General features: G+C 32.0%; 3 protein-coding genes and 1 pseudogene across 5 annotated transcripts in view; 2 read left to right on the top strand and 2 right to left on the bottom strand.

Moving 5' to 3' along the window:
- Positions 1-2,594, top strand: part of Gk1 (Glycerol kinase 1) — an 8,102-nt gene extending 5,508 nt beyond the window's left edge. For both annotated transcript variants that reach the window (XM_018503142.1, XM_018503143.1), the window contains 7 exons: positions 499-722; positions 811-1,017; positions 1,351-1,461; positions 1,616-1,869; positions 1,970-2,175; positions 2,249-2,380; positions 2,476-2,594. In XM_018503142.1, the coding sequence (XP_018358644.1) occupies positions 499-722; positions 811-1,017; positions 1,351-1,461; positions 1,616-1,869; positions 1,970-2,175; positions 2,249-2,380; positions 2,476-2,561 (1,220 nt within the window). In that variant the 3' untranslated portion in view covers positions 2,562-2,594. The remainder of the gene's footprint in view (positions 1-498; positions 723-810; positions 1,018-1,350; positions 1,462-1,615; positions 1,870-1,969; positions 2,176-2,248; positions 2,381-2,475) is intronic.
- A 1,997-nt stretch (positions 2,595-4,591) lies between these two features.
- Positions 4,592-11,013, top strand: Nos (Nitric oxide synthase). Its single transcript, XM_018503141.1, has 14 exons — positions 4,592-4,880; positions 5,741-5,877; positions 5,976-6,138; positions 6,275-6,366; positions 6,621-6,762; positions 6,833-6,972; positions 7,315-8,924; positions 9,006-9,175; positions 9,538-9,748; positions 9,871-9,958; positions 10,044-10,168; positions 10,285-10,430; positions 10,589-10,780; positions 10,891-11,013. Exons 1-14 carry the CDS (start codon positions 4,776-4,778, stop codon positions 10,996-10,998), a joined length of 3,429 nt encoding a protein of 1,142 aa, XP_018358643.1. The 5' UTR covers positions 4,592-4,775; the 3' UTR covers positions 10,999-11,013.
- Positions 11,014-11,050: 37 nt separating this feature from the next.
- The window catches only part of SdhB (Succinate dehydrogenase, subunit B (iron-sulfur)), a 15,984-nt gene continuing 6,153 nt past the window's right edge, over positions 11,051-20,881 (bottom strand). The window contains exons 4-7 of one of the 2 annotated variants that reach the window (XM_018503145.1): positions 12,606-12,801; positions 12,402-12,503; positions 11,875-11,997; positions 11,051-11,372 (exon numbers count right to left, since the gene is read on the bottom strand). In XM_018503145.1, coding sequence (XP_018358647.1) covers positions 11,274-11,372; positions 11,875-11,997; positions 12,402-12,503; positions 12,606-12,801 — 520 coding nt within the window. In that variant the 3' untranslated portion in view covers positions 11,051-11,273. The remainder of the gene's footprint in view (positions 11,373-11,874; positions 11,998-12,401; positions 12,504-12,605; positions 12,802-20,881) is intronic. The other variant, XM_018503144.1, reaches the window with a different exon arrangement.
- Positions 17,365-19,004, bottom strand: LOC108758272 (uncharacterized; annotated as a pseudogene).

Below are 20,881 nucleotides of genomic sequence, written 5' to 3'. Positions count from 1 at the left end.
GTCTAAGCACTACTACATACGTTTAATTTATTACACATAGGCCGCGGTCCGATACACGCTCACAATGCTTAAAAATCATTTCATCCTTGTTGTTTGTCAAATGTTAAACGAAGACAAACAATGCTCATGAGCGTTGTCAGCATGATTCGGACCACGGCCATAGTCGGTATGACAGATTTCTTAACCTCCATAGTCGTCAACTTTAACGCTAAATATCTCGGTTCGCGAGGCAGAGCGACACTTTTTCTGCCAGATTCTTTCGTTTCATGCAAAAACGCGTCGAATGAGCCTAATTTTATCAAAATCGGAGGTGAGGGATTTAGTCTGAATAATTACCGTCGTAGCAGTCGTAGAGTCATAGAAAATTAACCAATCACAGTAGAATATGAGAAGAATAATCGACTATGATTAGTCAATTTTCTACGACTTAAGACCCTACAACTGCTACGACTTCTATTGTAGACCCCGCAAAAGAGTTAAAATTTACTAACTTTGCAGTATGGCATGATATGAGAACAACTACAACTCTAGAAGATGTATTGGATAATGTCCCTAACAAAACAAGAAATAAGAATTACTTGAAACCACTGTGTGGCTTACCAATGTCTCCCTATTTTAGCGCTCTCAAGGTACGCTGGTTGATAGATAATGTTCCACGTGTGAAACAAGCAATAGATGCACAGAAGTGTGCTTTTGGAACAGTTGATACATGGCTTATTTGGGTAAATAAATTTATTAAATTGCATTCATAAAAAGCAAAGGTAGAAAAATTTTGTCATTATCTCATTGTTAAATGTTTTTTGTATTCAGCATCTTACAAAGGGCCAATTGCATGTTACGGATGTATCAAATGCATCTCGCACAATGCTGATGAATATTGATACACTGAAATGGGATCCTTTATTATGTCGATTCTTTGGTATTCCACAACACATCCTTCCCGAAATACGATCCAGTGCAGAGATTTATAGTTCTATTTCAAACCCTGAAGTTCTCACAGGCATACCCATAGCAGGTGTAAGTATATATCTAGGATATATTTGTGTATTATTTATTTAAACAATAAGATTAAGTAATTTCTCTTATTGAACTCTTCTTCCTTTTGATAGAAATGTTAGAAACTTTTCTATCTAGATAAAAATGGTTTTTAAGTTGCTAATGTGGTAATTTACAGTTGTAATTATTATTTTCACAATCATTTTTGAAGCTCATTCGTTTTAAATGAAATTGTATTATCAAAGCATCATAGATTGTTTTATGGTAAATTTAACAAGATTATATAATTTTTAGTGCTTTTGAGAGAAAGTAAAAAAAGCAAATTGCTTATACATATAAATTTTTTTTCTACAGTGTGTTGGAGATCAGCAAGGAGCTCTTCTTGGCCAGTTATGTTTGAAACCTGGTCAAGCAAAAGCTACGTATGGCACAGGATGCTTTTTACTTTACAACACCGGAAATACAGTATGTATAACATGTAATGCAAAAAATTAAAATTTCCCCAAAATATAAAATATTTGCATAGTAGAATATATAATTTCTTTTTTGTATCAAACGAGGTTTAGAATGTAAATAAAGATAGACGTATAAAAATACGTATAAAAATGTTTTTTTGTAGAAAGTCGACTCAATACAAGGATTGATAACTACGGTCGCTTACAAAATTGCGCAATCCCCACCTGTTTATGCATTAGAGGGATCCGTCGCTGTTGCTGGAGCTGCTTTATCCTGGCTGCGAGATAATATGCAACTTATCAGTAATGTCATGCAAACGCAAGATATAGCAGAGCATGTAAGATGTTCTGGTGATGTGTATTTCGTACCAGCCTTTTCGGGACTGTACGCACCTTATTGGCAACAGGATGCGCGCGGGTATTATACTTTTCTATTTTTCTTTTCTTCTACTGATTACTAAAATTGTCAAGACTTATTTCTAATCGATCATCTTCATATTATTTACACAATTTAATAGAGTGATCTGTGGTATTACCGAGGATACGGAACAATATCATATTGTACGAGCAGCATTAGAAGCAGTTTGCTTCCAAACGAGAGACATACTAGAAGCAATGGTGAAAGATTCAGGTACGAACCTGACAATTTTACAAGTTGATGGTGGTATGACTGTGAATGACTTGTTAATGCAATTACAGGCAGATTTAATTGGAATAACTGTTGGTAAGTAAACAATGTCATAATATCACAGGAAACTTATAATTTTTTAAATTAATTATGTATATTGTATAAATAGTGAGACCAAACATGGTTGAAACAACAGCATTAGGTGCCGCTATTCTAGCTGGCATTGGTGCAGGTTTAGTTGATATAAATGAAGTGGATGCATCTCAAGTAACCAAATTTTCACCTCAGATTGGTGAAGATGGTAAATATATATTTTGTTGCATATGCCAGTGTAATAATATAAAGTTAAAAAGAATAAAAAGACTTGATAATATATACTTTTTGTTTTTATTTTAGAGAGAGATCTTCGATATTCTAAGTGGAAAATGGCTGTTGAGAGATCTATGAAATGGGATTGTTCTACAACTCCAATAAATAATTAAAATTGTACATGTGTATATAGTTTTTAAAATTATACATATCTATATTTATAAAATCTGTGATATATTTTATAGTATAGTATTTAATCAATTATATCTTGTTTTCCACGTCCATTTTCTTTTTTTCCACTTTTATGTACATTTTTCATAATAAAGTGAGTCATAAATAAAAGTTAAATATATATGCATATACTTTGTTACTTTTGGTAAAACACATTCTAGTTAACAAGACACATTGAAAATAATAATTTTTTTGTAAAGTTTTATTCTGTGCATAACATTACTTTGGCTTGTTAAAATAGAACATTACATTTATTTTAAATTTAGCTTGCTAATAGATGCAAAGAATTTAATAAATTAATAGGAACAATGTTAAGCTTAAATGTTCCTATCAAACAATATAATCTATGCAGTGCTGGCTACGTGAGAAATAAAAAAGTGCTGTTTCGTAAAAAAAATCAAATTGATTTTAACTCGGCTGATTCATTCGGATTTATTTGACCCAATATGTAATTTATTTTTTTACTAATATTTTATTTAAAAACTTCTAGTATTTGATGACTTTGTTAATCTGAGATCTTTCTTCGGTGAAATTTTTTTAGTTTTTTACAACTTAATCATATGAAGAATTTTAAGCACGACCGTATATGTGAGTATATAAAATACAATAAAGAAAGCCAAGATAGATCACATTTTGGATGTTACAAATAATACATTTTATATATTCTTTTATTAAATCAATTTATTCCAGACATAATTGCGAGCCAATAACGTTCAAATTCAACATTCAAATTCAATCATTCTGAAATGCTAATAATTCCCCCTAGATTAAATTGGAAAGAAAGAAAGAAAGAAAGAAAATTATTGTGCGAAAAATATCTCAGCCAGGATTCGAACCTGGGACCTCTCAACTTTCCGGGAAAAGTGTCTTACCAACTCGACCACTAATCATATGAACCCAAACATAAGAGTTTTAAATAAAGTTATTTAAATTAAAACTGTTTTCACTTGTAGTGCCATGTTTTAGACTGCACGGACTTATCAGACGACCCTTGTAGCATAACTGGTGCTCAAAGGGTTATTTATCTACGGATTTAAGTCCTCTCTTTTTCAGAGTAACTATTACTTCTTGCATGAAGTAGCCAATAAAGTAAGTGACACTTTAAATGTTTTTGTCGCTAAAAACAAATCCATAAATTAAATCTATTACGTCATGCTTTTGAGATGTTTTAGCCTAAAAGTATAAAAATATGATATTTTTGACACATTAAATTCAATTTTCCTGAAAATCTGACATGATAGAGCAATTTTATGTACGAAATCATTTTCAGCTACAAAAAATCTAAGAATCACTTGGTTCTGTTTATAGTCTAAAATTCGTGTCGGAAAATGTAATTTGAAGCTAGACCGTTGGGACAAATTCTTAGTTTAAATTTGCGATAGAAATTCAAAATGACAAAAGTGAAAGCCGATCTAATTTAAATAATTTTATTTAATAAATTAGAACTTATATGAACTCAAACTTTTTTATTTTTTAAAACTTAATTATATGAATCCAAACAAATATAATAGTAAGAAATATATAAATTTGAAAAGGTTAAATTCTAAAAATAATAATCTTGAGAAAAAAATATTCCAGATCGTAATGTTTTTAACATTCTTTTTTATAATATAAAAGGTTTATAGAGAATTTATGATACATTGAGATATTCCGTTTTTAATAAATTCATTTTATGTAGATAATTATTTTTATTCATTTCTCTGTCATTTTTTTTTACTTATTATTATATAAAATAATTCTATATAATATATAAATGTTATCAGAGAATGTTATTTTATGTGTAATCTGTTATCCTAAGTATTAATGTCTTATTATTATTATTATTATTATTATTGCTGTTATTTTATTATTGTACCTAAAAATTTAGAGGTAACATAAAAATTACAGTGTTAGTGCATGAAACGTTAAAGAATTGCAGATCGCGAATTTGTTATAAATTTTTATTTCAACGCGACAAGTCCTGCCCGTTAATTGATCCAGCAAACGTCCCGAGGACAAGCGGAATGGATCAATGTTGCGCATGCTGGCGCATGTGAGATGACGGCACGTGAGATGCTGCGTTGTGTCATCTCCGCGCTCTGTCCTCTCGTCCTTTCCTCCTTATCATCACACTTGTCAGTCTGTTAGGCAGGAACAGTTAAACAGTAAAACGCAAAATGAAAGATCACGACGGAGCGTCCCATCAAAAAAAGCCTACGAAACTCAGAAATCTCGCGGACAAGACAGAAGCTTTTGATTCCTTGCACGTGAGAAATGCCGAGGTATTTTAGAAAACAACTTTTAATATATTGAACATTGATAACATATGATTAGAGATGTTAGAATTAGAATAACGCGTTATTTATTATAGGAATTGATTACGAAAGTTTTCGACTAGGAAGTGATGTGAAAAAGTATATTGAAAATAAATCAAGAAAACTTTTTTATAAATAAAGCTTTGTTTTCCCAAAAAATTTATCTTTTTTTTTTTTAAATTAAAAAAGTCTTTTTTCTTGTGTGTTTTGATTTTACAGTTTCCTTGATAAATATGCATAAATTTATTTTAATAATTGATATAATAATATGAACACAAAAAAGAAAATTTATTCTATTAAAAAAAATAGAAATAGTATTAATATTTTATCTGTAGTTCATTCTATAACTTATTCTATAACTTTTGAATTATTTTTATACATTATTTTAATAATATAATAATGCGAATTCTGTTTTATTTATATTTTGAGAGCCACTTACAATATATTTTAAACATGAAATATATACCTATATAATATAATTAAAAATTAATCAAGTTTAAAAATGATGGATGTTATTTTTTTTATTTAATTTTCTAAACCAATTTTTTAAATAAAGCTTTTTTTCCATATCATTATAACAACAGATATTCTGAAAATATTTTATTATATATTCTGTCTCTCTCCCTCCCTCTTCCTCCCCCCCCCTCTCTCTCTCTTTTCGTCAATATTTTAATGTATATGTAATATATATAATACATTTTAATGTACACACACACACACACACAACACACACATTAATGTACATGATATACATAAATACAAAAATAAAGAAGACAATGATGTAAAAATAAGAGAAAAAACTAAAATAATATAAAATAAATTTCTAGAAAATACTTTGCACGGGCCAAGTCTGTCTTGGTAGCATAATGCAGCTGCCTACTCATGGTACGGAGCCACGAACGAAAGAGGAAATCTTGCTTCATGCGAATGATTTTCTGGAGCAATATTTCACTTCTATTAGAAGGTACTAAAATTGTCACAGTATTCGTATATATTCCTTGAAATTCTAAATAATTTATTCTTAATAAATCTTAAGCTTTTCTTCACATTTGATTAAAATAGATTAAATAGCGAGGCTCATCGTGCACGTTTGGAGAGTGTGCAGAGAGAAGTAATTTCCACTGGTACGTATCAGTTAACAGAAACAGAATTGGTTTTCGGCGCAAAGTTGGCTTGGCGAAATGCTGCGAGATGCATTGGTCGCATTCAGTGGTCAAAGCTACAGGTTTGTCTTATATCATAACTTGTCTACTTTCACGTGGAAAAAAGAATAATATTTTTCATATATTATATATAGTTCATAAATATCTGAAAAATTATATCTATTAGTCGATTTATTTATAAAACGAATGCATTTGTAGGTTTTTGATTGCCGTTATGTTACAACTACGAGTGGCATGTTTGAGGCTTTATGTAATCATATCAAGTACAGTACAAATAAAGGAAATATCAGGTGAAGTGAATTTTATACGAGATTTACACAGTTTATAGTTTTTTCTAACTTTCATTATTTAAACTTTAAATAAAAGCTATTCTGATTCAGAATAGCTTTATCCTTTCCGTTTATACGCGAGTGAAATTGAAGAGATTGACATAAAGATTTAAATTATAGACAGCTAAAAATTATTTCAAAAAACTGCCAGGCGTACTTATACGCGTATGATATATACAATATATATCTAATTATTTATTATACATAATTTTCAGATCCGCGATAACAATATTTCCGCAACGCACTGATGGGAAACATGATTACAGAGTATGGAATAATCAACTGATCAATTATGCAGGATACAAAAATTCAGATAATATCATTCTTGGCGATCCCGCAAACGTAGAATTCACAGAGGTTAGAATATAAAGAAAGAATGTATACATTTCGAAAATAATTTAATAAAGCCACTACTTTTTTCCAATAGGTTTGCATGAAATTAGGATGGAAAGGCGCACGAACTAGATTTGACATACTGCCATTGGTTCTGTCTGCCAATGGACACGATCCAGATTATTTTGACATTCCCAGCGATTTGGTACTCGAAGTACCTCTTAGTCATCCTACGTAAGCTTTCGTTAAATAATGTGAAATTATGTAAATTTAACATATGAATAATTTTTTGTTCTTTAAATACTATCATTATTTAAGTTTATTGCGTTAATTAAAAAATTATGCAATGTCATATATAATAATATTTGTTATATGTAATAGGGCTGTTACTTTTGACAACTTAATTTTTCGAGTTCAAACTTTTCGAGGCTTCAACACCTTAAATTTCGAAAATTCGAAGTTAACTTCGTTCAAATTTGAATTCTTTCGAAACTTCGAATTTTCGAAGTTGTCAAAAATAATAGCCCTAATATATGTATATATATATATATAGATTTATTTATTTATTTATAATAGACACGATTGGTTTGAGAAATTGAGTCTTAAGTGGTTTGCCGTTCCGGCCGTGTCTGGAATGGTTTTCGATTGCGGAGGTTTAGTATTCACAGCGGCACCTTTCAATGGTTGGTACATGAGCACCGAGATTGGCTCCAGAGATTTATGCGATGCTCAAAGATATAACATGCTCGAGACAATAGCGACGAACATGGGTCTAGACACAAGGACATCTACATCATTGTGGAAAGATAAAGCAATGATAGAAGCTAACGTCGCAGTACTACATAGCTTTCAAATGAAGAACGTGACGATCGTAGATCATCATACCGCTTCGGAATCTTTTATGAAACATTATGAAAATGAGATGCGTCTTCGAAACGGTTGTCCCGCAGATTGGCTATGGATCGTGCCGCCAATATCTGGATCTGCTACGCCAGTATTTCATCAAGAAATGGCGCTTTATCATTTGAAACCTTCTTACGATGCCCAAGATCCAGCGTGGAAAACTCACATATGGAAGAAAGGACGCGATAAGAAAGCAACATCGAAAAAACCAAGACGAAAGTTTCATTTCAAGCAGATTGCGAGAGCTGTGAAATTTACATCCAAGTTATTCGGACGAGCATTATCACGTCGAATAAAAGCGACCGTGCTGTTTGCTACGGAAACCGGCACATCTCAAATGTATGCGGAAAAGTTGGGCGAGTTATTGGGTCATGCTTTTCATTCTCAAGTACTTTCAATGGAAGAATATGACATCAGTAACATAGAGCACGAAGCTCTACTGCTGGTGATAACTTCTACTTTTGGAAATGGTGATCCGCCGGAAAACGGAGAAGTTTTTGCGCAAAATTTGTACGCAATGAAAATGAACGACGCTTATATAAACAGCGAGAATAAAATAAGTTTGGCGACCTCGAAATCATTTATTAAAGCTAACAGCCAAACGGAAGTAAGTGGGTCGAAAAAATTGGATCGTCTAGATTCCTTGCGTGGTTCTACGACGGAATCGCAAACCGAGGATACCTTTGGACCTCTCAGCAATGTTCGATTCGCTGTGTTTGCATTAGGATCGTCCGCATATCCAAACTTTTGTGCATTTGGCCGCTACGTTGACAATTTGTTAGGCGAACTGGGTGGAGAGCGATTAGCACGTTTAGCCCAAGGTGACGAGATGTGTGGACAGGAGCAGACCTTTCGGAAATGGGCAGCTGATATCTTTGCGATTGCATGCGAAACATTCTGCTTGGACGATGATGATACGTTATTGGAAGTAGCTTTGTCTCTGGGTTCTGAAGCGTTGTCTGCAGCCACAGTTCGTTTTGTAGAAGCCGATCCTCAACCGATGGCCAAAGCATTAAGCAAATGCCATAATAGAAACGTGACAATGTGCAATTTGCTTCGAAGGACCAACTTGAGCGGCGATGAGTCCAGCGGAACAACATTGCTTCTGGAATTGGATGACATAGTGGGCATGGATATTTCTTATAAACCCGGGGATCACTTAGGTGTGTTTGCGTGCAATCGAGCAGACCTCGTACAGAGAATCTTACAACGTGTGCAATCTACTTTTGAAACTGATACATCGATCGAACTGCAAATGCAGAAGCAAGCACATACTCCTAATGGTGGATATTATTGTTTATATTAATTTTCCTTATTTTTCCTCTCTTTTTTTATAAGTAAATAATAACAGAGGCTTTTTTCAGGAATTGTAAAAACATGGATACCTCATGACCGATACTTACCAAATTCCTTCAGGATGTTGTTAACTCGATTTTTGGATATCACAACACCACCTACGCCGAATCTGTTAAGATATTTCGCCTCAATAGCTACAAATGCAAAAGAACGGGCGCAGCTTGATCTTCTGGCCTCTGTAAATATGTAAATGTATAAATGTAGCTGTTTCTCGAGAAGTAGCAGAATTTGGAAACAGTTAATACAATGAAAATTTAAAGTTTTAAGCTAAAAATATTTAAAAAATGAAATTTTGAATATATTATTCTTCATATCACAATTCCTAATGTAATGTTATTAATTTACAAAATATTTAATTTTATTATGATAAAGACTCAAGATTGGAGAAATCTAAAAGTCAATTTAAAAATTAAAAATTTAGAAATTTATCCAAGTTTTCTCTCTTGACGCAGTCTATTGAACACATACAGCAACATTAAACATAATAATTTGCAAAAAAATACAGTGAAATCCACAAAACTTGAAAGCTTCTTCGAATAGGATCCGGCGGCTTACGAGGATTGGAGACATTGGAAATTTCCTAATTTGGCCGAAGTTTTGGATGAATTTCCATCCGTGACTCCATATGCCCCATTGCTGCTGCTTCATCTAACACCTTTACAACCAAGATTCTACAGCATCTCATCATCTCCTCAAGTGCATCGAGGGCAAATACACTTAACAGTTGCAGTGGTGCAATATCAAACGCAAAGTATTAGCCTTACTTTTCTTTTCTCTTTCATTCCAAAGAATTCTATTTATAATCTATATGTATTCAATTTAATGGTAAGCTGATACATATCTTTTCGATTATATTTAACAAATTCATTCTAGACGGTTCTGGACCAGTACATTTTGGCGTATGCTCCAATTATCTGCGGCAAATATCTGAAGGAGAATTGCTGTATGTGTTTGTACGGAGGTGAGAAATATCAATTTTGTATTAGTTAAACATCACTCAATTGAACATAAAGATCTTATGTCGAATACAATCATTAATATTTAAGCGCGCCAAACTTTTATATGCCAACGGAAACTGAGGCACCAGTGATATTGGTGGGACCAGGTACTGGAATCGCTCCTTTCCGAGGATTCTGGCATCATCGATTTGCTCAGATGAAACTTCAGCAAAGTATGAATGTTTTCGTTATAGATCTTTTTAATTTTACAATTATAAATTTTAATATAAAATATCCTTATGATACTAGATATTGACATTATATAAACGTACGATATTTTTGTGTGCAGATCAAAAATTTGGCAAGATTTGGCTTTTCTTTGGCTGCCGTCAAAGAAATTTGGATCTTTATAGACAAGAGAAGAAAGAAATGTTGGAGGTTGGTGTTTTAGACAAGATATTTTTGGCATTGTCCCGAGAACCAGGTCTTAAGAAGGTATTAATATGTATACTTTTATGAATCTAAGAAAGAGATTTATAGAAATTTATAGAGAGATATTACTCATAAAATATATATATATATATATATATATGTGTGTGTGTGTGTGTGTAAAAGATATATGAAATGAAGTTTGCATTTTATACAAATATTAGACATATGTGCAAGATTTGATCCAATCGGAAGCGCCTCAAATTTACAAGATGGTAGTATATGAGCGCGGTCACTTCTATGTTTGTGGGGATTGCACAATGGCAGAAGATGTTTATCAGACTTTAAAACAGATCATACAAACACATAGCCAAATGACGGACAAAGAAGTTGAAGCATATATGTTATCACTAAGAGTATGTTTTTCATATATTATCATTTTCTTGTTGCTTACGATTTATGTGTATTTATGCGACAGCAAAATACTACACTTAAATTGATTCGCACTGTACAATTCTTTTTTTAGGATGAAAATCGCTACCATGAAGACATATTCGGTATAACATTACGCACCGCTGAGGTACACAATCGATCGCGTGAGACTGCTAGGATCCGGATGGCCGCCGAACCGTGAAAATATTAAACTGATAAAACATAGCCCGAATAATTTTCGTTTGAAGGATTGCTACTGCATTAATAATTACTGCATATAACATAGTTCTATATGGAAAATCTGTTTTATTTACAAGTGGTGCTTGACTAATCTTTTAATTTCTAGGACATTTTATCTGCTATTTCATGTGGATCCGCACATCTCCGGTCTCGAAATATCACACTGAATACATGTTCGCTGCACGTAGTACGTAATACATAAGTGTACAGAACTTATTCTACCTAGTATTCCTTTAACTATGAAGATCCCGATGCGGTGAGATCCGGTTGTGGCTTCTGGCTCAAATTAGCCAACAGTTTTTTTATTTCCGCTATCGCCTTTCCCGGATTCAAACCCTGTACAAAGTGTTTGTATTTTTATTCTATAATCCTTCTATCTTTGAACTTAACTCAATTATTATAATTTGCTAAATTATAATCCAGCCTAATTTCGAATAATTGATTTATTCTTATTACTTTTTTCCTTTATACATATCTGTGTAATGCTTGAAGTACCCATAATTTTATTAAATATATAAATATAAAGAAACAATAGTAAAAAAATGAGAAAAGAGAAATATGTTGATTGGCCAGAAAAGTAAGATCTGAATAAGTAAAATAAATTATTAATAATCTGCGCTCTATCAGTTTAATAAATATAATTTTAATATATTACTGTTATTACTGTTAATTAAATTGTCTTGAATAGGTAGCAAGTAGAATAGATAGAAACTACTGAAACATTTGCTGAGAATAAAACAAGCGAATTGTAATAAAGTATAACAAAAAAACACTAATCACTCTTGTACGTTACTACAATAATTTAGTTGAAGCATCTTTTAATGTGAATTAAACTCACCTTTGGACAGGTACGCGTGCAATTCATGATTGTATGACAACGGTAAACTGAAAATGGGTCCTTTAATTTCTCCAGACGCTCTTTTGCTTGAGTATCTCGCGAATCAATAATCCACCTATAAGCCTAATGAAAATAATGATAGTTGAAAGAAGGAAATGATATAAGTGAGAAACTATGAGATTAGATTAAACACATATCAAGCAATATATATATTACGTGTACATTCTAATTTATCTGTAATTTATCTCAGATGTGTTATCTGATTTGTATATGTTCAATTCATTATTAAAGAATTTTTCACTTGCGTCATTTTTCTCTAAGGCTGAGTTGTTCCACCTTTCGGTAAACTTCAGCTCATTGTTTTACTCTCTTATGCTCTTACTCTTTTACTCTTTTGTTTATTCAATAGATAAATTACCACATAGTTTGATTCAAAAGATGGAACAACCGGCCCTAAATCGCTTATTGTGATTGATTATTTTGTTAAATAATATTATTTAAAACAGTGACTGATATGATGCGCTTACTTGCATAAGTACTGCAGGGCCTAAATATTTATCACCGTTCCACCAATAGGATGGGCAAGAAGTGCTGCAGCAAGCACAGAGAATACATTCGTAGAGACCATCCTATGTCAGTTAAAATTAGATGGTACATTTAGTTTTAGATTAAAGAAAAATATAATTGTAATTGAAACAGAAAATTAAATAAATATAATCTCACACACTTACCAACTTTTTACGGTCTTCTACACTTTGCAAATACTGTTGGTTCCCAGTTTCCTTCGTGTCTTTGCGCTGTAGCCAGGGTTGTATACTGCGATACTGATCATAGAAATTATTTAAATCTGGCACCAGGTCTTTTACAATATACATATGAGGCAAGGGATAAACTTCACACGACGTGCTTGTTCTTTCATCAATTTTGCTGTAACACATAATTATTTTATTTTTAGTAACTAATATACTTGTCATCTTTATTAGCAGAATTTAAATTTTAAATATATTAAGTATATCTAATTCGACATGTAGTTTGCACATATAACTTGAGATATGAAAGTCAATCAAATCAAGTTATAAATTTATATCAAGATAATTAAATGTGACAGTTAAGGTACCTAAGTCGAATAAGGCCCACCTAATTAATTTTGTTTTTTTTTTAATTCCATTTATGGGGATATTGAAATAAATTAAATAAGAATCAAATCTTCATTTCATTAATTCACAAAAGTAAATATTGTTTAAATAAAATATAATAACAATAATTTCCTTTTATAATAACAAGGTTAAGGAACCAAGCCGGATGATAATGTTTAATATATAACAAACATAATTAACAAAATTAAAACAATAAAGTTGACATTTATTATTGAAAATAATAAAACATACGTTTCGACCTTTTAACATCAGGTCATCTTCAGTGTCACTAATTAAATTGGATTTTACATACTCGAATATTTTACATTATGATCCGAAGTCTACTTTTCAATTTACATCAATGTTCCAACAACGCTGTGTATTCCCATACTGTGGTTGAAGAACATTTGGTGGTGTGGTTCCATGTTTTCATATCAAATATACATGTATATACAGAGATTCTGTCACAAAATTAAAATTATCACAATTTATCTTATTTTCTAATTCCTATCTATTATTATATTGTAGATTGATGAGGACAGACTATTAGAAAGTAAATGAGAGTTCAAAGCGAGCGTAATCATACATAATATAAATTATAAAACATTACTAATTTAAAACTACGATAAACTAATGAGAATATGTCAAATATAACTACTAATTATATAACAATCGAAAAACAATTCTAAATTAAATTGAAACTCAAATTCTAAATTAAATAATGTTACCTTATGTATGTGATACAATTTTTCCAAAATTACCTTTGTATAAATGTTGTAAATTCAGCATATTTCTATCTTAGTTGACCGTTTAGACAATAATGACAAATATATCAAGAACACGCAGCAAAACGTAAAGAGAACACAGAGGGGGAACAATTAGTAAGTAAGGAGCTGGATTAGGAAGTAGGGGGAGGGGGGTCAAGGAAAGGGAGACATGAATCTGGAAGTAAATCCGTATCACTCTGTTTATTAAGGCTGCGTGTCTGTTTTTTTTATATATATCATTTCAGAAACACTTCTTTTTATCATAGACGGTTCGAAATCCAAGATTTTTACGCCGCTCCAATCAAACTCATGGTTTTCGAACAATCTACGATTCGATACCACAGAAGGAGAACCGCTTCTCCTATTGATATCCGATTTATGCTCTGCGATTCTTGTTTTCAATTGTCGTTTCGTCTGACCCACATACGTCTCACAATCCATGCACTCAATCTTATATACAACATCACAATGAGACATATTATCTGTTTTATCTTTTCTCGTGGTAATAAACTTTTTAAGATTGTGAGGTATCGTATAGGCCAACCTCTGATCCATTTGTTTCGCAATCGAGTGGAACTTCTCTAATATTGATTTAATATACGGTATTGTGAAGAAAGATCTGATTTCTTGTGAACCGGAATTTGTCTGTTCGTTACTATTTTTTGGGGAATGAAATAATGTTTTTAGTCTTTTTTTATACTTAAAATATTAAATTCAATGGATATCCATTGTTTAATAAAACTTCCGTCAATTTAATAAAATTTTTTTGAAATTTCGGATGGGAAATTTTTATGATATTCTATCTACCATGCCACATATGATGCCCTTTTTATGATCAATTGGATGATTAGAATAGTAACTTAAATATCTATCTGAAAAAGATGGTTTATGGTATAGATCAAACACAATATTCAAATCCTCCCCCTTCCTCAAAGTAACATCCAAGTAACTGATCTATTTATTTTTCTCGATCTCCATTGTGAATTGTAATCGATGGTTAAGCGAGTTGAACATTTCCAATATGTGGTCTACTGAATTTTTCGGTGCCGCTAACAATGGGTGCATCCAGAAGCACGACCGCTCACTGAGCGCTCGGTGAGCTCTTGCATCTGATTGGCATATTCCATTAGATCGAAAAATATAGACCAAACAAATACAAGAGCTCAATGAGCGCTCAATGAGCGGTCGTGCTTCTGGATACACCTAATACATCATCTACATATCTCAAATAAATTGGAGGAAAAAACAACAAGCTCAAAGCCGATTTTTCAATATCTTGTAATACTAGATCTGCAATAATTTGCAATAATGGTGAACCCATCGGAGTCCCATAGATTTGTTTGTATAAACTACTGTTAAAAGTGAAAAAAGTAGAGCTTATGATAAGTTTTATGGCACACAAAATTTCTTTTAGGGGAATCTTTGTATTATTTGAAATCTGATCCCATCTATTACTAATGCTTTCAACTACCATATCTGTTGGAACATTCGTAAAAAGCGAAACTATATCCAACGACATCAAGACTTGATCCGATTCCAATTTAACACCACTAATTACCTTGACCAGCTCAAATCCATTTTTTACATAACTAGGTGGTTTCGGAATACTTTTAACAATAATATTGTGAATATACCAGGATAATTGGTATAATGGACTATTAATCGAAGAAATTATAACTCATAAAGGATAACCAGTTTTATGTACTTTTGCTAACCCATAAGCTCGTGGAAGTATGCCATCTGTGGTTAACAGACGTTTGTAATCTGATTAGCATATGAACTCCCTGTGTCTCCATCTCACCAAAATCGATCGTAAGTCATTCGTTAGTTTTTTAACTGGATTTTTTTAAATTTTTTGATAAATATCTGTATCATTGAGTATAGTTTTCATTCTAAAAACAATCAACTCGATTCATCGCCACTGTATGTGGATCAGACGAAACAATTAAAAACAAGAATCGCAGAGCATAAATCAGATATCAATAGGAGAAGCAGTTCTCCTTCTGTGGTATCGAATCATAGATTGTTCGAAAACCATGAGTTTGATTGGAGCGGCGTAAAAATCTTGGATTTCGAACCGTCTATGATAAAAAGAAGTTTCTGAAATGATATACATATAAAAAAACAGATATCAGCCTTAACAGAGTGATACGGATTTACTTCCGGATTCATATCTCTCTTTCCTTGACGTACTCCCCACTTCCTAATCCAGCTCCCTACTTACTAATTGTTCCCCCTCTGTATTCTCTTTACATTTTGCTGTGTGTTCTTGATATATTTGTCATTATTGTCTAAACGGTCAACTAAGATAGAAATATGACGAATTTACAATATTTACACAAAGGCAATTTTGGAAAAATTGTATCACATACATAAGGTAACATTATTTAATTTAGAATTTGAGTTTCAATTTAATTTAGAATTGTTTTTCGATTGTTATAATTAGTAGTTATATTTGACATATTCTCATTAGTTTATCGTAGTTTTAAATTAGTAATGTTTTATAATTTATATTATGTATGATTACGTTCACTTTCTAATAGTCTGTCCTCATCAATCTACAATATAATAGATAGGAATTAGAAAATATGATAAATTGTGATAATTTTAATTTTGTGACGGAATCTCTGTATACATGTATATTTGGTACAAAAACATGGAGTCACACCACCAATGCTCTTCAACCATAGTATGGCAATACACAGCGTTGTTGAAACATTGATGTAAATTGAAAAGTAGACTTCGGATCATAATGTAAAATATTCGAGTATGTAAAATCCAATTTAGTTAGTGACATTGAAGATGACCTGATGTTAAAAGGTCGAAATGAATGTTTTATTATTTTCAATAATAAATGTCAACTTTATTATTTTAATTTTGTTAATTATATATTAAACATTATCATTCGCGCGCGCGCGCGGCTTGGTTCCTTAGCCTTGTTATTATATTTTATTTGAATTTATTCGTTCGAGCCTATATCGAAATTGAAGTTAAAAATATTATTTATTTACAAATATTGTTTATTCATTTACAAATATTTCGTTCAAATATTGTTTATATAGAATATTTGTAAATAAATAAAAAAATTTTGTTAAACTCTGACATTGTGCCTTATTACAATTATTACATGAATATGAATATAAGGAAATAAAAAATTAATTAAAGATAACATAGAAAGTAAACTATCTTTCCAAAATCAGTTTTAAAATGATATTAATCATAGAAAGGAAATTCCTTAGGACTTACTCTACTATCAAACATTAGAATTATTTTTAATTTTTTGTTTGTTAATCTTTCATCTTTGAAACTTTCTAGCAATTTGAATACAATTTGACTTCTTAAAAGATAGCAGCAAAATCGTTATTCTTTGACGTAAACTCCACATACAATAACAAAACAAATAATAGCTATAATAATAATCACATAAGTGGACTTTATGGGGAGAACCTCATTTAGGAGAGCCAAAAGTACATAATTTTTTACAATTTTTTTCTCAGATAACATAAAACCAATCGCTTTAACTATAAAAAAATAATTTTTTTGTTAAATAATGACTTTTTGTTATAAAAATGGAGGTATAATTATAAGTCTGTTCCATTGTTGTTATTTCGTTGTGTACACTCTAGCGGTCGTAATTTTTGTCTGAAACAAAAAACCAAATTTGTGCTTTATTTTTATATAATTATCCTCTAATTGAACTAAAAAAATTGAAAGAGAAGCAAAAATTGGAAAATCTAGACGACTTTGAAAAAAAATTTACGATTGTCACAAAAAATTTTAATACTTCTTTAAAAAAAAATTAGTATAATTTAACATTTAAAAATTATTTTAGTTCATATAGAGGAGTCATTAATTATCTACAAAACAAGACCAGAAAGGATTCAATCGGTTGATTAGATTTTTTTCTATTGTGTACACAAACTCGAAAAACACGGTTTTGAGAAAAACGCGTTTAAAGTTTTCGGAACACAAAATTACTAATTATTGATAACTTACAGCAATCACTAATCTGCCATTCTAGACCCATATAATAAACCTTCAGCTTTCTTGTAAAACTCGTTTTGAATGGTTAATTCCATTTTTCGAGCTAATCGAGCCTCCTTTGAGCTGCTTAAGCTGCGGCACCGCTGCTTCACAAGTCGCTGCTCGTCGTGCATACTGGCAAAATTTTTGGCTTGCAACCCAATTTTTATGTCCAACAGGTTCATTATTTTTAGTATACTGTTATATCCATCATTGAAGATGTATGCAGCGATGAAGGAAGCAATTTCCACTATTTTCGCGCCAGAATTTAAATGCTTAGGGGCTAGACGCCACACAGTAGAGTTGAAACTCTCATTAGAATTTTGTGTGTGTCCGCCTAAACACCTTGTCAGAAGATCATCATTTGACAAATTTTCATATATTAGATATAAATGTTCAACAACATCTGGGTGAAGTGGAGAGGGATGCTCATAAGTTTCTATTTCACCAGCTGCCTCAGCCTTGCGCCACTTACACCAGCTGTCTGTTCCGGACAATTTTCATGATTTGGCTTTTCATTCGTGAAAGTTAAATGGTCCAGTGTTGCTTTTATTGCTTTCTTCATATCTTCTACAGAATTTACATTTTGCCGAATAGCCAGTCCATAATATTTTGTTAATTTTTTAATAAGTACATCGGTTAACTTTCCTTTTCCGCAAAATTTTTTTTCTTTTTTTATATTTCGGAGTCGTGAGTCTATTCTTGAAAACATTTCTTTGATGGCATCAATTTTACCTGTGGACCCTGAGTGGTTCGCAAAACATGTTTCTTGATGTTGTTCATACCAGTCAGTATACTTATCAGTATCACTCTTATTTTTCCAAAATATACAGGCATGGCAGTATCCACTTTTAACGACAAGATCAATTACTTTTCCAGTGTAAAAACCGATGAGCGATGTAACGCCGTATAACGATGAAAATCTGCGTTTCTTCCACGATCCGTCGCCAGATACTTTAAATTTTGTTTCAAGTATTCCATTTTTTACATTATCCTTTTTCTCTTCTTTTACGGCTTTCTTACACACACTATCAAACACCGAACTCGAGACAGTATATATATATGTCGTACAATAGACTCATATGTATTCACGCTTATGCTTTGACCAAAGTCCATAAGTCCACCAAATATATTTATACCTTCTCGGCCAAGATCTAACAATCTCATAACAAAAATGATTCTCCTATTTATTTCAAATCCAGTATTAATCAAAGGCCCAGAATTTATTTCTCTGTGACCACAAGAACATGAAACAACAAGTTTAAAACCGAATCCTCGGGCTCCAGATTCTCGAAATGTTATATTTTTCTTATAGGTTCTACAAATCACAAGTTCGGTGAGAGCCCCAAAAACACTCACAAACTCTACAATTCTGTATAAATGCAATGGATTATATAGTATATCATCTACACTCACACTGCTTAGTTTTCTCGCGAAGGTACTAGGCTGAGGATCTTCATCATCTTTTTCCGTATATTGATTTCCGTAAAAACGTCTTTTACGTGGTCGTGATGCACGTTTACTTGTACCGTGTTTCGCTTTCAGGTACGACATTATTTTATCGAAATAAAAATTTTAGAAACGTCTTCACTCACCGAAAACTAGAGCTCAATTGACCGTTCACAACGAAATGAAGCACGTTTAAAAAATCTCACTAACGGTTGCCCTCTAACATTCAAACTCACAATTATAAACACAGACTCTCACATTTATTCAATACTAGGAACATCTGCCGAGAGAATCACTAAGAAGGGAGAACGCTCTGCTTGCTCCCGCTACGCGCTCGAATACCTGCACGACCCATGACATTCTCGAGGCTGTAACTTGCAAAATATTTCGAATATCAATCTAATATTTTAAGAGAACATTCTCGGGGAGTACTATTGATTAAGACAACTTTTGAAAAATCGATTTTTTTGACCCTATAAATGAGGTTTTCCCCTTAATAAGTACATTGTTAAAAAAAAAAATACTTACAGTACCCTCCATAAGTTTGGGAACACTCTACGTTTTACGGGAAAGCCATTACATGACAAGGATCTATACATGATTTTGATTTAAATATTTCGTAAGACGTCTAAATGACGATAAACATTTATTTAGGACACCTATAAGCTTGTACAGGGTGTTGCAGATACATACTAGGCAGTACGATGGGTTGCGTGGTAAACTTTGCATGGGCAGACGCGGTTTTATAGACAATGACAGTGACTTTATAACATAAACTTTATAATATAAAGTCACTGTCATTGTATAACGTATAAAGTCACTAACATTGTCTATTAAACCACGCTTGGCCATGCAAAGTTTGCCGCGCAACCCGTCGTACTGCCTAGTATGTATTTGCAACGCCCTGTACATGCCGAAAATATATTTGACAATTATTTCACAGCATCGAAACGCTCAAGATTGAGTTTCGTGCTTTGGACTATTGTTTATATATATTGTCACTTGTTTTACAATGTCGTACTTGTGTTCGTTGTATATATACAGGTTATTTAATTCTAGTTTAATGGTTTCTATAAAAGTAGTAAACTATTTGATCCGCAAGTTGATTTCAGACTCCGTAAAAATTGTAAAATGGTCCCAAAGAATTAGATTTTGTATGAATCGCATTTTAATTAAAATTCCATATTTTAATAGCATGTTATTAAATCTTTAGTTGAACAAAGACGAAATAAACGTACATACGTTATAGATAACATATGTATGTATGTACTTTTATTTAAACTTTTTTCAATTAAATAACTATTTACAAACCTGTAAAACGTACGGTATTCCCAAACTTATACCCCCATTAACCTGAACCCCCCACCATCGAAAATCAAAATCGCGATAGGTCAAAAATTTAGTGCTCTTTATTTGCTATTTGCTGAAAAAAAAATTTTTTTGCTCCAGCGGTTTAGTGGGAATAAAAAAATAAAATGGGGGGTCCAGGTTAATATTAAGCTGGACCCCCCCCCATACTGAAAAAAATAGATCTCGTGGTGCTACAAAGAAATTAAGCACACCAGATTTTTTTGCTTTTTATTTGCTCGAAGATAGCGTAAATAAAATTTGGAAATTCAATATTTTTAATAT

Source organism: Trachymyrmex cornetzi, unplaced genomic scaffold (assembly GCF_001594075.2).
Source record: "Trachymyrmex cornetzi isolate Tcor2-1 unplaced genomic scaffold, Tcor1.1 scaffold1559, whole genome shotgun sequence".
Taxonomy (NCBI): Eukaryota; Metazoa; Arthropoda; class Insecta; order Hymenoptera; family Formicidae; genus Trachymyrmex; species Trachymyrmex cornetzi.
The sequence above is the reverse complement of the archived record's forward strand: the minus strand, read 5'-3'. Positions and strand labels throughout refer to the sequence as shown.